Below are 18,739 nucleotides of genomic sequence, written 5' to 3' on the forward strand. Positions count from 1 at the left end.
AGGTTAAGCAGCCCTTGTCTGGGTGAATGAAGTTACTTATCTAGGACTGGGAACATATGTTTTTTGCATGATTGCATATTGGCAAGGTTGAAATTTGCAGACATGACCACATATGTATAAATTAATGAATTTCTCAAACTCAGTAATTCTATCTAGTCTAAAATGGACTCTGCCTACATCCGCTTGAATAAACAATTGTAAACTTGGACTCAGACTGCTCTGGTTAACTATTACAAGTTCTTGCAACACAGGCAACATTCAGACTTGGATGGATAAGTGGCAAGAAATTGTCAGAAAGTGATGACGTCCCCAACCCAAATCTGAACCAAAACATCCTCCCTTGACTTTCAATGTTCAGTCCACCACCATCAACATCATGGAGTCACCACTAATCAGAACCTGAATTGTAACAGCCAAATGAATACTGTGGCTATGAAAGCTACAAACCTCTTGGCTCCAGGGTATACTATATAGAATGAAGTAGACACTTTAAGAATGGGGGTACACATTCTATGGAATTGGGGTGTATACACTCTGTGGGTGTGGGGTACACACTATATGGAATTAGAGGACATACTATAGACTGGGGGTGCACACTATGGGCAATACAGGAACTGACACAATGGAAAGATGTTGTAAGATTGTTGATCAATAGAAAGATCTGGAGTTTCAAATATAGACAGTATACAAATTACACTACAGAAAAATAGAACTTTGGGAAATGGTTATAAAAGGACATTATTGTCAGCAAAAAGCGAAAGCAAATTCTCAGCAGTGTCAATGTGGTGGAGAGAGTGCTTACAAGTCCATGTCAGCATTGAAAAACAGAAGTGGCAGCTGCCTTGAAGAGACTGTTGGACCTCATGTGCAGGGCTGGCCTTTCTGGAGCAGGAAAGGCACAGGAAGTGCAGCCAGAGAAGTGATGTAAGTGAAATCATAGCTCCCAAAGCAGCTTCATTGAGCTGAGAACATGGAGTTGAAAGATCATTATCAAAATATTGATGAAGTTTATTGCAACCAACCGAGGAGAGTTCACGGCAAAGCGAAGAGCATGAAATCAGGTAGAACTCTTGGTCATTATTGTACAGGCCGATCTGACTTTGTGGATTAATGAGAGCTTATACGTCTTACGTATTGGTGCTACAGATATAAGTAGATCAAGTGATGAGTTCTTCCATCGAGAGTTCAGGGAGCTGGGTATAGTTTCAGAAGAAGGACTCAGAGATTATAATCTCAGGATTTTTCCCAGCAACAGAAATGGAAGAATAAAGCAGATGCATGGTTCAAGAGTTAGTGCAGGAGGGAAGTTGTTAGATTTCCAGACCATTGGGACCATTTCTGGGAAAGGTGGGAATTGTACAAGTGGGATGGTCAGTACCTGAACCAGAATGGGACTAACTATCAGCCATGAGTGTATTGAATGGTGGGGCTGAAATCCTGCAGCTGTTTTCTATGTTTCAATGTTTATATCCTTGTGGGAAGGTTTGTTCGCTTGTTGGATGGAGATTAAACTAGTTCCGTGAGGCAGAAGGCACAGTGAGTTAGTTCAATAGTGACAAAATGTAACTTAGAAAAGGAAGCATAACAGAGGGAATTCAGCAATGTGTGTCAGAGATAGTAAGGTGAGTCTGGATTCTCTCTACTTCAATGCCAGGAGGCCTTCATCAAGACCAGGAGTCTGTGCTGGGATTCGTCTAGACCTGGGGTCTGTGCTGGGATTCATCAAGACCGGGGGTCCCTGCTGGGTTTCATCAAGACTGGGAGTCCGTGCTGGGACTCAAGACTGAGAGTCTTTGCTGGGATTCATCAAGACCTGGAGCCTGTGCTGAGTTTCGTCAAGACTGGGAGTCCCTGCTGGGATTCATCAAGACTGGGAGTCTGTGCTGGGATTCATCAAGACCGGGAGTTTGTGCTCAGATTCATCAAGACCAGGAGTCTGTGCTGAGATTCATCAAGACTGGGAGTCTATGCTGGGATTCATCAAGACTCGGAGTCCCTGCTGGATTTCATCAAGACCGGGAGTCCCTGCTGGCTTTCATCAAGACTGGGAGTCCCTGCAGGGACTCAAGACTGGGAATCTTTGCTCAGATTCATTAAGACCGGGAGTCTCTGTGCTGGGATTCATCAAGACTGGGAGTCTGTGCTGGGATTCATCAAGACCAGGAGTCTGTGCTGGGATACATCAAAACTGGGAGTCTGTGCTGGGATTCATCAAGACCGGGAGTCTGTGCTGGGATACATCAAGACCGGGAGTCTGTGCTGGGATTCATCAAGACAGCACGGTGGCACAGTGGTTAGCACTGCTGCCTCACAGCGCCTGAGACCTGGGTTCAATTCCCGCCTCAGGTGACTGACTGTGTGGAGTTTGCACGTGTCTGCGTGGGTTTCCTCCGGGTGCTCTGGTTTCCTCCCACAGTCCAAAGATGTGCCCGTCAGGTGAATTGGCCATGCTAAATTGCCCGTAGTGTTAGGTATGGGGTAAATGTAGGGGTATGGGTGGGTTGCGCTTCGGCGGGTCGGTGTGGACTTGTTGGGCCGAAGGGCCTGTTTCCACACTGTAATGTAATGTAAAATGTAATGTAAAAAAAATGTAAAGACCGGGAGTCTGTACTCGGATTCATCAAGACGGGAGTCTGTGCTGGGATTCATCAAGACTGGGAGACTGTGCTGGGATTCATCAAGACCGGGAGTCTGTACTCGGATTCATCAAGACTGGGAAACTGTGCTCGGATTCATCAAGACTGGGAGTCTGTCTTGGGATTTATCAAGACCGGGAGTGTGCAGTGAGCTTCATCACGACCGGGAATCTGTGCTGGGATTCATCAAGACCTGGAGTCTGTGCTGGCATTCATCAAGACCGGGATTCCATACTGGGATTCATCAAGACCGGGAGTCTGTGCTGGGATTCGACAGGTCTGGAAATCCGCACTGGGCTTCCTTGAGGTTGTAATTCTATCGAGTCCATCCACATTGTGCTTCCTTGAGGCCAGGAGTCCCTTGCTAACTGAACTCTCTACCACTAATGCCATCCAGGTAGTGGAGGTAAATCAAGAGAAAAAAATAAAGGAATGGAAAGAAGATGAAAAGAAGCCAATGAAGCAGGAGCCTCGCCTGCCACCATCTTGGAATATATAATGTCAAGGTGCTGACGTGTTATTAGTTTGAGAGTCTGGCTGAGGGACTTTGAGGCTGTTTTCGTTAGAGAGAAGAAGGTTGAGAGGTGACTTAATTGAGACATATAAGATGATCAGAGGATTAGATAGGGTGAGCAGTGAGACCCTTTTCCCTCGGAAGGTGATGGGTAGCACGAGGGGGCATTGCATTAAATTGAGGGGTGATCGATATTGGACAGATGTGAGAGGTACTTTATTTACTCTGAGAGTAGTAGGGGCATGGGATGCACGACTTGCAACTGTAGTAGACTCACCAACTTTAAGGGCATTTAAATGGTCAATGGATAAATATATGGATGATAATTGATAGTGTTGGTTAGATGGGCTTCAGACTGGTTTCACAGGTCAGCACAATAACAAGGCCACAGGGCCTGTACTGTACTATAATGTTCTATGTTCTATGTTCTATACATGCACCACCCCCTATGTGAAAAAGGAAGGAGCATCTTAAACCTTTCCCCTCCTACTCTAAACCTATGCCGTCTAGTTTTGGTCTCACCCACTCTGGGAAAAAGATCTTGTCTATTTACCCTATCCATGTACCTCATGATTTTATAAACCTCCATAAAGTTACCCCTCAATAGCCCCAGCCTATTCAGCCTCACTCTATACCTCAAACCCTCCATCCTTGTAAATCTTTTCTGCACCTCTCAAGTTTAACAGCATCCTTCCTAGAGTAGGGTGACCAGAATTGCACACAGCATTCTAGAAGATGCCTCATCAATGTACTGTACAGCTGCAACTTGACATTCCAATTCTTCTACTCAATACTCTGACCAATGAAGGCCTTCAGACCACATCATATTAGATGATAACACCCCACTATATATGATTTGTCAAACATGGCCCATTTATCTTGACTGTGATTCTTCTTTGATAATAAATCTTCGATCCATGCTTAACAATGCTGTGATGCAGCATCTTATCAAATGACTTTCAAAAACAGAGCTAAACAACAACTATTAGTTTTCCACAACATTAATGCTAAGTTTATACTCCTGAGGTTTTATTTTTAGGATCAACATTCAAACTGAAACTCATCATCTAGCCACATTTTCTGACTTAAAACTCTATCTGTAAGCAAATTTCATGCTGCTCATGAAAAATTTTGTCACAATTTGCAGTTTTTGCAATTTTCCTACATTAGTCACACCTCCAGTTATTTCAGCTTATTGGCCAAATAATTTGATGCTTCAAGTACCCAATACAAGATCTCTCAAGTTAGGGTTGCATTAATTGTCGCCAAAAACTACTGTCCACATAAAGTGAAAAGGAATAGAATAATTAGCCTTTCCATTGCATAGTCATAACTGCTCACATTTTAATACCAAGATCCTGAGAGGATAATTGTCTTTTTGCTGTAGTCAGATTTGGTCAAGGTAATTTCTGGGTAAAGGAATTCTGTATTGCAAACAGAACATAATGACAGAATTTAGAATATGTACCATAAATAGTATTATCAACCCATGTTCTTGCCGAATGATGGACAGCATTCGGCCACCAGAATGTGGCCCAATTGCTTTCAATGGAATCAGTCATTGGATGGTAGTTTTGATTCGTTGAAACATAACTGTCCTTCAAATATGTTGAGATGTAATATAAATGGAAATTAATAAGCTTCTTCTCAGTATAGTATAGCAGTAACACAGTATGACAGGGCATCAGACATTTTTGATCCTACATAAAAACAGCACAAAATGATGATCCAATGGTTTTCGCACATGCATCTGGCTATCCCATTTAAGTTAGCAGAGTTCAAATCACGTCTGTGTGGATATTCAAGAATAACTTGCAGGAATATAGAACCTTTCAGTAATATAGTGTCTCAAGTTGCTTCAAGGAGATTGTCAAACAAAATTTGACACCAAACCTCATAATAGACCATCGCTACAGACAACAATAAACACTACAGAGCTGCTGAAAAATGGCAAATGATTGGGATTAGCGGAACTGCACATTCAGAAAGATGGAATAAGCATAATGCCTTCTTACTTGCTATAACCAGTAAATGATTGCAACATTTTCACTGAAGTTTAGATCTTAAGGAATGTGTCTTAAAACATGGAAGGCAAAGGCACGGAATTTTAGGAAGACAATTGCAGAGTTTAGGGTTTAGGCAATGAAAAGAAGCTGCTAGTGGTCGGGAGATTAAGATCAGACATGCTGTTTCGATGTTATTTAAGTCCTCCTGTACACTGACGGTTCATGGGGAGATTAACCCATTCCTGAACTCCTCCTGATTTAATGAGCACCAGCTGGACAAACTGGTCCGTCTCTCCCACTGAGAAGAGAACAGATGCTGGGTATGTGTAGCAGTGTCAAACCTTTGGGGTGTTATAAAAATAAAAGACAACTGCTGAAAACCTGTGACCACCAAGTGAATAAAACCAAATAGGACATTTGCTCCGACTAAAAAGTCTTTGACCCAGTGCTACATATCAACTGTCTAAGCAAAAGTGCAAACTTTTGTGCAGGACAATCACGAAATTGGCTTAGAGATTAGCGATAGAATTGTATTGAATGGACTACCATTACTTGCATTTTACAGTGAATAATACTGTAAAATACAGTGAAAGGATAAGTCTGACACCACAAACCAGCACCATTTTGAATAGTTTAAGAATAAAAAGATATGACTGAAAGACTCAGTAGCCTCATTGCACTACCTCGACCATGAGGCATGAGCCCTGAGTTGGCTCACCAGGGACATCTGCACCACCAACCATCCTCCACCGCCTCACCACTGTCTATGCCAGACCCACAAATGTAGGTCTTATCACTCTTTAGGCACCATCTCTTCATCACTGGGCCCACCTTGCCAATACTGCCAATACTGGGACTCCAGCTAAACCCACATTCGCCCTGCAACTTGCTCTGATTCTGCCACCTCCTCACTGATAACTGGGAGTCCCCAGCTCAGGGCCTACCCCAACCAGGAGCTGCTACCATCTCGTCACCGATAACTGGGAGTCCCCAGCTCAGGGACTACCCCAACCAGGAGCTGCTATGACCTCACTGATAACTGGGCGATCCCCAGGTCTGGCCTACTGTGACCACAACCAGGAGTCTCTTGTTCTTCTGCCAGGCCAGGCCACTGCTGTCGGCTTATTAAGAATCCCACTCCAGCTGCCCTTGTCCTCCAGAGGATGGTGGTTGAAGGCTGTTTGTGTGAGTGGAGTCCAGTGTGCAGTGGTTTACCACAGGGATCAGGGCTGGGTCCTACGTTGTTTGTCATCTTCACAAATGGAGTAGATCAGAATGGCTGGGGGTGTGATGATAAATAAGTTTGTGGATGACACAAAGGTTGTCTGGGTAGTTATCAGTGAGGAGGGAGGTGTTGGGTTGCAGAAGGATATAAACAATTGGGCAGATGGCAGATCAGTGGGAAATGGAATTTAACCCTTAGAAATTCGAAATGATGTACTTTGGAAGAAGAAATAAGAAAAGATGGTATTCAATGAGTAGCAGGACACTCCGAAGCTCAGGGGTATCGAAGGATCTTAGGGTGCTTGTCCACAGATCCCTGAAGGTGGCAGAATAGGTCAGCAGGATCATTAAAAAGACATCTGGGATGCTTGACTTGATCAGTCATGGAACAGGTTATAAGAACAGGCAGCTCATGCTTGCATCTATATGGAACTTTGGTTTAGCCATAGCTGGGGTACTATGTGCAGTTCTGGTCACCGCTAATAGGAAGGATGTGATTGCACTGGAGAGGGTGCAGAGGAGATTCACCAGGATGTTGCCTGGGACGGAACATTGCAGCTGCCAAGAGAGGTTGGATAAGCACAGATTGTTTTCTTTGAAGCAGAGAAGATTTGTAGAGGTCCTGATAGAGGTATATAAGATTACGCGAGGCATAGATAGAGTAAATAAAAAAAAAACAGCTGTTCCCTTTAGTCAAGGGGCATAGTTCTAAAGTGAAAGGTTTAGAGGGGATTTGAGGGAAAGACTTTTCATCCAGAGAGTGGTGACCATCTGGAATGCACTGTCTAGGAGTGTAGGTGAGGTAGGAAACATCACAATCTTTAAAAAGCACTTGAAGGGCCATAACATTCAAGGCTGTGGGCCTACTGCAGCAAAGTGGGTCTAGTGTAAATAGTCATAAACTTCAGACCTTACAAACTCGATAGGTCAAATGGCCTCTTCTATACTCTATGATTCTTCCATTATTAATCTTCAGCTCAATTAATAAAATCAAAAGATCATTTCTCAAGAAAGAAAGTTTGTCAGAACTCAGAAGAACCATTGAATTTGAATATGAATAATTAATTAAGGACCACCTTCATCTATCCCTCTCTATCCTCAGCCATGACCATCCCTTTAAATGATAGCAAAATGTGTGAAGAAGATCTTGAAGTGAAGATTCGGATAGGTGATGTCCCAGCGGTATTACTGCTGGGATGTTAATCCACAAACTCAAGTAATGTTCTGGGGACAAGGACTCAAATGTCACCACAGCAGATGTTGGAATTTGAATTCAAGAAAACAAAATCTGGAATTAATTATGATCATGAATCTATTGTGTGCCAGGAAAAACCTATCTGGCTTACCCTTCAGGTAACTTGGTTCATTTCAATTTCCTATCCAATTTAGCTCCTTAAACTGCTTTTTAATTGAATGTTCTTCAACTGAAGAAATGCATATTTGACGTGTCTAATCATGGTATGTTTCAAAATTCGAGCATTGTCAGTAATGTTGGTATCTCTACCTATTCTCCAGCACCAAACAAGAAATGTTTGGAGTCATGTTCACAAGGTGGGTTCCTCTAATCGTTTCAGTGATGACTTTCCCTTCCATTTTACAGAACATGGTGTCCGATCAGCAGATCCTGTCCGAAGAAAATGGTCACCTTTGGCCATCTCCATTTTTCTCGGTCTCTCCAGCCTGTTGTCAATGGTGATTCTAGGCACTTCAATCGTAATGTGTAAGTTTTGTGATATTTGAATCTGTTGAACTTATTGACTCCTGACTGTCTGGTCAATGGATATGGGATGGGATTGGGATAGTTATGGAAAAGGAAGGCTGTGTGGCGGTAATCCCTTATTTGCTCCCTTCATGCACACATTTAGTCAGGGCTGTGGTTGGGGGTATCACTGGGAAAATAGGCAAGATGTCTTTGTTCACAGGATTGATTGTGATGATTCTTATGATTCTTGTGCTGGTCAGAAAGCTGCTCCTCAGTCAATCTTCTCCAAATGCTTTCACTGGTTAACGAGGCTAGAGTGTGGAATGCTGCCTCCACATCCTTAATGAGATCAACACATTTCCATTCCAACAGTCTGTCCATGCTCTGCTGTCAGTAATCCATCCTCGATGGTCATGGGTTGTATATTATTTTTGTCTGATTAACAAATGTTTCACCTTTAACCTGCTTCTCCTTAATAAACTTAATAAACAATCTGAAAGTTCCTATGAATGATCAACTGCCTTTAGAGGCAACTGTCATCCTAAACCTTGCAACATTGACTATTAGATGAGGTCATTTAGATTTTGGAATTTTTTTTTAGATTAGATTACATTACAGTGTGGAAACAGGCCCTTCGGCCCAACAAGTCCACACCGACCCGCCGAAGTGTAACCCACCCATTCCCCTACATTTACCCCTTACCTAACACTACGGGCAATTTAGCATGGCCAATTCACCTGACCTGCACATCTTTGGACTGTGGGAGGAAACCGGAGAACCCGGAGGAAACCCATATGTGAGGACCTTCCCACATTTATCAGTGTAGGGTCAAGTTAGATATTGGGAGATGAGAGAGCACGTGGGCTAGTGGCACAATTAGAATTAGGTTTATTGTCACTTGTACTCAAGTACAGGAGTACAGTGAAAAGTTTACAATGTTGCCCCTCACGGCACCATCTTAGGTACTTTGTACCTACGTTCAAATCTTGGACAAAAATAAAGAAATAAAGAGAAAAAAAATCATACATTACCTTGCAGTGTTTCACAGAATAAGTTAGAAAATAAGAAATAAAGTTAAAGGCATACACAGATTACAAACAGACATTACATTGCAGTAGATCAGTGACAGAGAAGTGGATGGGAAGGCAATGAGTGAGGCAAATAAACTATGAGGGAAGTCCAACTTCCATGTCTCCTTGATCACCATGATCATTGATGACAACACAGCTTCATATCATTGATCATCAAAGTTATAAATCCCACAACACCAGGTTATAGTCCAACAGGTTTAACAGGACACCTGAAGAAGGAGCGTTGCTCCAAAAGCTAGTGCTTCCAATTAAAGCTATTGGACTGTAACCTGGTGTTGTGTGATTTTTAATGTTGTACACTCCAGTCCAACACCGGCATCTCCAAATCATTGATCATCAATGCTTGAATTTGGGAACACGTTACAGTGAAACTATCAGATCTCCCTCAGCCAGGAGCTCTCTCTGTTCTCTGCAGGAAGCAGCTGTAATCCTATAAGCTGTGACTTTTAATTGATGTGTGAACCTGCCAGCCTGTCCCTCTTGTAAACCAGTGGAAGCATCTGGTGAAGGATGACTGAGAAACAGTTTCATGACCAGCACAAGAATCATAAGGGTCATCACAACACATCCTGTAAACAATGGCTTTCTGAACTGTTATTCCAGTGACCCCCTCCATGATTTGACTCTGTCTATGTTTGTCTATGTGTGCGTGTGTGTAAAGACAAATATATAAGTGATTCGACCTTCAATTTCTCGATCTAGATGCCAATGATATGCTTTCACTCGGAGGAGACAGCAATCTGACAAGCATTGCCATGTGATGAAGATTGTCCTCAATCTCTGAACTCTATCTTGGGGGCTGACATTTCACTCTGTGTCAATAGTTTGAATCCTTGTGGCCGATGAACATGGGACACCTGCTGATGACATCAGGATAACTGCTCCCACCTTCATCTGAAAGTTCATTTTTGATCTTATTTCAGGAATAAAAATTCCTAAACACTACATAGGATTTTTAAAATGGGAGACTGTTTCACATGTTGGTCCAAAATGATTGCTTTTCAACATGCCCTGCATCAAATCCACCTGCCCGAGTATTACCCACTCACTATCAATATATCTTTGTGGTATCCCGCTCCTGTCTGCACCAACCTTTGTAGCTGGCTTGCCTAATAAATGCCTCTCCATCTGATCATTAATAAATATGTCGAATATTTGAGACTTAAGAATAGTTCGTTGTGGATCACTTGCACCCAACTTCAGCACATGTCTGATTCTACTCAACCAACTTCTAAACCAGGTCAATAATTTATCATCAATTCCTTGAGCTTTAATATTAGCTCTAACCTGATCAAATACTTTCTGGAATTCAGATCAATCAGATTCACTTATACTCCCTTGTTTTCTTACTTCCTCAAAATCTTTCCTGAGGTTTATTCCTACTCATAATAATGCACCTGTCTGAGTCTGCTGGATGCCTTTTATATCCAGCTTCTTTGTGTACGAGTTCCCTTAATTTCAAGTCTTCACTCACTGTGCGTCGTTACGTTCCCACGCAATGACCCAAGGAACACAAGTGGACCTTGACACAGCTGTGTTTCCTGTGATACCGTGACTGAACTTTCTCTCATTGGTATGTAATGTGAATGGGAGAGGAAAATTTCAACAATCCTAGCCAGGGTAGACAGGAGAGTGGATTTGTGTTTAATTTAGGAACACCAAGTGTTAGCCTCAAAAGTGAGTGATACTTTACTCCATGAGTGATACTTCAAGCAAACCCAGTCTTTATGAATAAATGGTAAATCCTACTTTTTATTGCAGTTTTACAGCTGTTCAGTGAAATGAAGGCATCACATGCTGACTTCAGAGTGGAATTTACCCAGTTGAAAGATAATGGTGAGTGTGAAATCTCAGTCTGACAGATCTTTCTCTTGTATTCTAAGAGTTGTCTTGTTTTTCAGATGTTTTAGTCATTTTCTAGCAATCATCCTTGGACCACGTTCAGGTCCTTTTGAAACTCTTTAACTCTATTTGAACTCTATAACAGAGCAGAGGATGGTCCCATTTGGATGAAGGATGTTGGAATGAAATGTTTGCTCCACTGCGTAGTAGGAGTTTTGTTTTTACTTGTTTACCGAATATGGGTATCACTGGCTGGGCCAATATTTTTTATTCATGCCTCATTGCACAGAAGGCAGTTAAGATAAACCACATTGCTGTGGGCTGGGAATGCCAGACCAGGTAAGGACTGCAGATTTCTTTCCCCAAAGCACAGCAATGAACCAGATGAGTACAACAATTCACAGTGTCACATGGTTCCTCTTGAGGTTATTTCTTTGATTCCAGATATTAATTAAAATCAAATGTCATCACCTGCCTTAGTGGGATCCAAATCCATGACCCCCATAATTAACCTGACATTCGAGATTACTTAAAAATGTGTTGCTGGAAAAGCGCAGCAGTTCAGGCAGCATCTAAGGACAGGAGACTCGACGTTTCAGGCATAAGCCCTTCTAGTAGTGTTGCAATAACAACATCACTTCCCTTAAAACCTAGTACTTAGCCTCCAGTCATCTTGTGTAGTAAATAAGGAGATAATATCTCATGGTGAACGGGTAGCATATCATCATGGTCACGAAGAGTGTAGGAGGATAAATGGCTCAGTTTTGACTTGACAAGCTGTTAGTAGTGAAGTTCCATAGGGGTCTTTGCTGGGATCTTTATCCCAACTCACTGCCTTTATGTTAATTAACCAATTCTCTATACATGCGAATATACTTACCTAGCGTCAAAGCATTATGGAGTCATTCAGCACAGAAACACACGTCCATGCCAACCAAGTTTCCCAAACTAAACTAGCTTCACTTGACTGCATTTGGCTCATATCCCTGTTAGCCTTTCATATTCATGCACCTGCCCAATTCTTTTTAAATCTTGTTACTGTACCTGCAACCATCACTTCCTCTGGCAGCTCATTACACACATGAACCGCCCTCTGTGTGAAAAAAGTTGCCCCTCAGGCTCCTTTTTAATCTTTCTTTTACTTTAAAAACATTATTAACTCTCCACTCCAAGGAAAAGATGTTTGCTACCTCCCATGATTTTATAAACTTCGGTAAAGTCACCTCTTAACCCCATCGGCTCCATTGGAAAAATGCCCCAGCCTATCCAGCCTCTCCTTCTAACTGAAACCCTCTAGTCCTAGCAACATCCTTGTAAATATTTTCTGAACTCTGCCCAAGTTAATGATATCCTTCCTTTAGTAGGGTGATCAGAACAGTCCACAGTGCTCCAATGTCCTGCACAGCAATGTTCAGTCTGACATCCCAACGCCTGTACTCAATGGTCTGAGCAATGATGGCAAGCGTGCTATACGTACGGTTAACCACCCTGTATCATTTGTGATGCAACTTTCAAAGAACTATGTACCTGAATTATGGTTTCTTTTTAAGGACCTTTATGTGCAATATCATACCAGATGTGTTTTGGAATCTAACTATGTATTCTATTTGACTACTCTATTTCTTTCTCCACTGGTGCTGCCAGTTTCTGCAGTTTTTGTTGTTTGTGTTTCAGAATTCCAACAGCCACCATTCCTTATTTTATTATACAGGTACAGAGCGATTTGAGTGTCCTGGTACATGAATCACAAAGTTTAACGCACAGCGACAGCAAATAACAAGGAAGGCAAATGAAATGTTGTTTTATTATTGTAGAATGCAGCACATAAATAGGGAATTCTTGCTATAACTGTACAAGGCATTAACCATCACCCTCGCTATAAAATGTACTGCTCAGTTTAGGGCAGAATTAGTTGCATTGGAAGCAGTTTTGAGAACATAGCAACATAGAAAAATGGAAGGTAGGAGCAGGAGGAGGCCATTCAGCCCATCAAGCCTGCCTCACCATTCATCACAGTTATTGCTTATCGTCCAACAGCCTTATCCTGTTTTCTCACCAACACCTTTGATCCCATTCACTCCCAGTGCTACATCTAGCCACCTCTTAAATACATTCAATGTTTTGACATCAACTCCTTCCTGTGATAATGAATTCCACAGGCTCCCCACTCTTGGGGTGAAGAAATGTCTCCTCATCTCCGTTCTAAATGGTCCACCCCAAATCCTCAGACTGTGACCCCTGGTTCTGGACACAGACACCATCAGGAACATCCTCCCTGCATCCACCCTGTCTAGCCCTGTTAGAACTTTATTAGTCTCCATGAGATCCCCTCTCCCTCGTCTGAATTCCAGTGAAAACAATCCTAACCCAGTCAATCTCTCTTCATACGCCAGCCCCTCTATCCCTGGAATCAGCCAGGGAAAAAAGATGTACCTCATATTCCATGTCACTTATTCTCATATTCACACCAACAACTTTACCAAGTCTCTCCGAAAACAGCAGTTAACATTAGAAGAAACAAATTCGGCAGGATGCTGATTGGGCCCTGAAGCCTGATTCACGATTGGACAAGATCACAGCTGATTTGATTACAGCCTTAAGCCCACCTTCTCACCTGGCCCCATAACCGTTGATTCCCCTTATTAATTCATTTGAGATAAGTTTAACTCAGCTGATAACTGGGATGTCATAAGAGGAATAGTGCAGCAAGTTGGACCTATCTTCCCGGGAATTTAAATGAATAAGAGGTGATCTTATTGAATCCAAAAGATTCTAAGAAGACTTTACAGGGTGGCCACTCAGGGAGTGATTTTCCTTGTGGGAGAAAGGAGATCTTTGAGGCACAGTTTTAAAATAAAGTATCTCAATGGAGATGAGAAGGAATTTCTTGCCTCAGGAAATCATTACTCATTGGAATTTTCTTGCTGAGCGAGAAATGGAGGTTCAGTCATTAAGTACATTTCAGGCTCAGTTTGACAGATTATTGATCTGGAGAGAGGTCAAAGGTTATGGAGGGTCATTAGGAAGTAGGGATTAGAGAGGTGCTGGAAAAGCACTGCAGGTCAGGCAGCATCTGAGCTCATGAGTCTCATTCCCGATGAAGGGCTTTTGCCAGAAACGTTGATTTTCCTGCTCCTCGGATGCTACCTGACCTGCTGTGCTTTTCCAGCACCACTCTAATCTTGACTCTAATCTCCAGCATCTGCAGTACCCACTTCCGCCTAGGTCATTCGGAATTAGCCTTATGGCCACACCCAGATCACCCATGAACTTGTTAAAGAGGCAGAATAAGCTTGAGGGCCTGATTGTAATGATTTTATGATCAGAATCTGTCAAATGGTTCCTCAACATCAAAGACAGTCTCCCTCTCTCACCTTGAGCTCAGCTTTGCAGCCTCAATTGGATCCAAGACTCTATAAGCTGAGTCTTCCAAAACCAAAACTCCAGCAATGACTGAGCAATGCATGGAGGAGTAAAGAATTTCCAAATGCCCTCTGTTGTAGCTTAATTCACTTGACCTGACATTTCCAGCTCCGCTATTCCGGATTTACTCATCCACACTCCACACTGAACAATCCGTAGTTATTCTTTTTATTTATTCAAGGAATATGAGCTTCACTTGTCAGACCAGCATTCATTACTCATCCCAAATTGTTCTGGACAAAATAGCGATGGAGCTAACCTCTGGAAAAACTGCAGTGCCCGAGTTGGAGGGACGTACACAATGCTGTTAGAGAGGGAGCTCCTGGACTTTGACACAGTGACATTGTTCAGATTCCAAGTTAAGACAGTGTATGGATTGGAGAGGGACTCACAGGTGATGAAGTTCCCATGTATTTGCTCCCTTTGTCCTTCTATCTTGGTGGTTTTGGTAGAGACGGAAATGCCAGGCCATGAAGTTACAGACTGTGGTGAGATAGACAATTCCTGCAGCTGATCGTCCACAAACACATTCATGGATGCCCCATTTTGTTCTGAGAGATCTGTACATTATTCATTCCACTCAGTGCAATAGCAGTTCCGAGAAGGTATCCTCAATTTGGAGATAGGAATCGATTGCTACCAGGCCTGGTACTACAGTCATTCCTACCAGTGCTATCACAAATAGATATGGGGTGAGGATGATGTTAGATACACATATGTATGTGTTTAACTATCTGACTGATGAATAACCCACAGGCTTGACTCATTATCCAGAGAGAATGAGATCAGGTGGAACTGTTGTAATTTCAGAATTTGAAAATATCTTAAAATCCTGCCAATAGAAATCTGCCATCTGTAAAAATGTCCCTGCTGTTTTCAGACTGCAATGTATTTTGACTGGCTCTCGAACTAAAATTTCTTTCATTTTATTATCTGATGCATTTTGTTTTCCCTTTGGGTCAAAGTCTTGCACTGAACATGAGAATTCAAACAATTCCTGGCCAAATGAATGAATATCAATTAGAATATGCTATCTCAGCAGGGGAAGAGCATGACCATAAGACCATAAGACATAGGAGTGAAAGTAAGGCCATTCGGCCCATCGAGTCCACTCCACCATTCAATCATGGTTGATGGGCATTTCAACTCCACTTACCCACATTCTCCCCGTAGCCCTTAATTCCTTGTGACATCAAGAATTTATCAATCTCTGCCTTGAAGACGTTTAGCATCCCGGCCTCCACTGCACTCTGCGGCAATGAATTCCACAGGCCCACCACTCCCTGGCTGAAGAAATGTCTCCGCATTTCTGTTCTGAATTTACCCCCTCTAATTCTAAGGCTGTGCCCACGGGTCCTAGTCTCGTCGCCTAACGGAAACAATTTCCTAGCGTCCACCCTTTCCAAGCCATGTATTATCTTGTAAGTTTCTATTAGATCTCCCCTTAATCTTCTAAACTCCAATGAATATAATCCCAGGATCCCAGGATGAGTGAACCGTATCCCAGTTTTAGAGCAGTTGAATTGCTTCTTTTCAGTGTACACTTACTGGCGTACAATGAGCTCGGATATGTAAAATGGGTTGAGGAAAACGTTTGATTGGTGGCTGCTTGTAAATTTCTGCTTTCAGTTCAGAAAAGATTTGCATTAAGTAAGTGTCTTTCTCTCTTTTCCCCTTTTCATACTTCATACCTGTCTGGAACAGGACATTTATGGAACTTTTATTTCAAGTGCTAATGTAATCAAAAATATTACTGTATTATCAAAATAAATCTGGTGATAATGATCTATTAGAGAAACATTACCATGTGAATTTATGAATTGCTCTTTTTTGTGATTTCTAGCTACATCTGAGGAGACAGGAAATTCATTCAATACTTGTCAAAAACAAGAAGTTTTTGGAATTTTTATGTCAAGCTTGACACAGTGATACTTTTGATCACATTATTATCAAAGTAAATCGAAACACAATGATCTCTTGGAGAAACAGTGACATATGACTAATGGATTATTCCAATTTCATTTCCAGGTACATCTGAGGCAGCAAGAAATTCATTAACTCAACTGAAGATGGAAATTTCACAGCTAAAGGAGAGTAAGTTTAATATCCATCAGAGAGTTTAAAACCCTCAGTGATTGTACCATCCACCATCGGAATGTTAATACTGGAATCTGATAGATTGATAACATTCAGCACTCATATCACTGGTCCCAGTTACAACATATATTTGTATCTGCTTCTGAAGGATCCCAGATCTCATTAAAAAAAATCTTAAGGTCCTGCGAATAAAATCTGTTACCTGTAAAAATGTTCCTGCCGTTTTCAGACTGTGATGTAATTTGATTGGTTCTTCAGTGTGATTTGGGGAAGGAAGTCTCAGGTCCTTTCTGGTCTGGCCCAAATGTGAGTCCAGTCCCACTTCACTATGATTGGCTCTTACCTCCCTCAGTAATGGCAGAGGGAGGTAAGACTGTTATTACCCAAATCGTAATCATCCTGGGCTGGTAATGGTGCAGCTTCTCCTGAAACTATAAAATTCTGGCACCCTTGATGGTTCCATTGGGAATTCTAAGACATTGACCCCCAGATATGGGAACAATGGGATATGTCTATGCCTGGTTGATTTGATGAGGGGATTGATGGTGAATAGAGTTTGGCAGCTCCCATGAGGAACTGCCGCTGCAATGTGCTGGGGTGGAGACATAATTAAACGTCAAAGTCAGTGAATGGTGGGAAAGCATTTGTGATTGACGGACTCACGTTTCCTAACAATTAGATGTTTTGAGTCAGAGGAATATTTTGTTTGACGTGATTTAGGTGGGACATTTAATGTCCCTAATTAACCAGGGACATAAACTGGTGACATACTGTAATATTGCTTAAGGCAAGTTAGAACATACTCAGTGTATAAACTTGGAAAGCTGCAACATACAATACATTACATTGGGATATTTTCCCAACAGTATGCCGTGTTTAAATGGCCTGTCCATTTAAGCTCCCAAGCTCATCACAATCAACAGGGACATTCTGAGGCCATCATTCTTTTAAGAATTGGAGAGTAATAAAGTGCAGAAACAGATCCTTCAGTTGAATTTGTCCATGTCAATGAAGTTTTCCAAACTAAACTCATCCCATTTTACTGTGTTTGGCCCAGAACTCCCGAACCTCTGTTATTCATGTATCTGTCCAAATGTCTTTTAACTGCTGGTTCTGTACTTTCATTTATCAGTTCCTCTGGCAGTTTGTTACACATATGAATCATCCTCTGTGTATAAAGGTTGCATCGGTTCCCTTTTAACTCTTTCTCTCTGACCCAAAATATATCCCAGCTAGTTTTGAACTCCCTTAACCCAGGGAAAAGACCTTTGCTATTCATCTTATCTATGCCCTGATGATTTAATAAAACTCTATAGACCCCTCAACCTCCTATGCTCCAGTGAAGAAAAACCCAGTCTATCCTGCTTCTTCTTATAACCGAAACTCTCCAGTCGCAGCAACATGCTTGTAAATTCTTTGTGAACCCTCTCCAATTTAATAATTTCCTTCTTATAACACAGTGACCAGAACTGTACACGGTTCTCCAAAAGTGGCTAACTAACATCCTGTACATTCGGAACTAGATATTCCAAATCCTTTGCTCCATGGTCTGAGCAATACACACTTGCAAGTTAGATACTTTCTTAACTACCCTGTCTACCTGTGATACAACTTTCAAAGAACTGTCTAAGTGAACCCCAAGGTCTCTCTGTTCGATAACATTACCCAGGACCCTACCATCAAATGCATAAATCCTACCTTGTGTGTCTTAACAAAATGAAGCACTTATCATTTATTCAAATTCAACCCCACCTATCTCTCCTCAGCCTATTGTCCGATTTCATCAAGATCCTAGATAACTTCCTTCACTGTCCACTATACACCAATTTTGTGTTATTGGCAAACTTACTAACCATGCTTCCTAAATTCTCATCCAAATCACTTATATAAATGACAAGCAACAGTGGAAACAGCACTGATCTCTGCAGAACACTGCTGGTCTCTGGCCTCCAGTCCAAAAAATAATCCTCCATCACCACCCACTGTCTCCTACCTTCAAGTTATCTTTGTAACCAATTGGCTAGCTCCCCAGGATCCGGTGTAGTTTAACTTCACCAAAAGCCTACTATGCAGAACCTTGTTAAAGGCCATATGAAAGTTTGTGCAAACTCTGCTCTCATCTGTCTTTTGGTGATGTGCTCAGTTTGTGGGATATGATTTCATGTATTTATGCTTCTCAAATATTTATCCATCTCAGATTTAAA

General features: G+C 41.9%; 1 protein-coding gene across 2 annotated transcripts in view; it reads left to right on the forward strand.

Annotated features, from left to right (window-relative positions):
• The first annotated feature begins 820 nt into the window (after positions 1–820).
• Positions 821–18,739, forward strand: part of LOC122552434 (uncharacterized) — a 38,617-nt gene continuing 20,698 nt past the window's right edge. Inside the window, exons 1-4 of one of the 2 annotated variants that reach the window (XM_087983133.1) lie at positions 821–1,061; positions 7,981–8,100; positions 10,935–11,009; positions 16,467–16,532. In XM_087983133.1, the coding sequence (XP_087839259.1) occupies positions 971–1,061; positions 7,981–8,100; positions 10,935–11,009; positions 16,467–16,532 (352 nt within the window). In that variant the 5' untranslated portion in view covers positions 821–970. The remainder of the gene's footprint in view (positions 1,062–7,980; positions 8,101–10,934; positions 11,010–16,466; positions 16,533–18,739) is intronic. The other variant, XM_043695164.2, reaches the window with a different exon arrangement.

This window comes from Chiloscyllium plagiosum, unplaced genomic scaffold (genome assembly GCF_037043375.1).
Source record: "Chiloscyllium plagiosum isolate Xiang-an unplaced genomic scaffold, Cpla_swu_hap1 HiC_scaffold_45, whole genome shotgun sequence".
Taxonomy (NCBI): Eukaryota; Metazoa; Chordata; class Chondrichthyes; order Orectolobiformes; family Hemiscylliidae; genus Chiloscyllium; species Chiloscyllium plagiosum.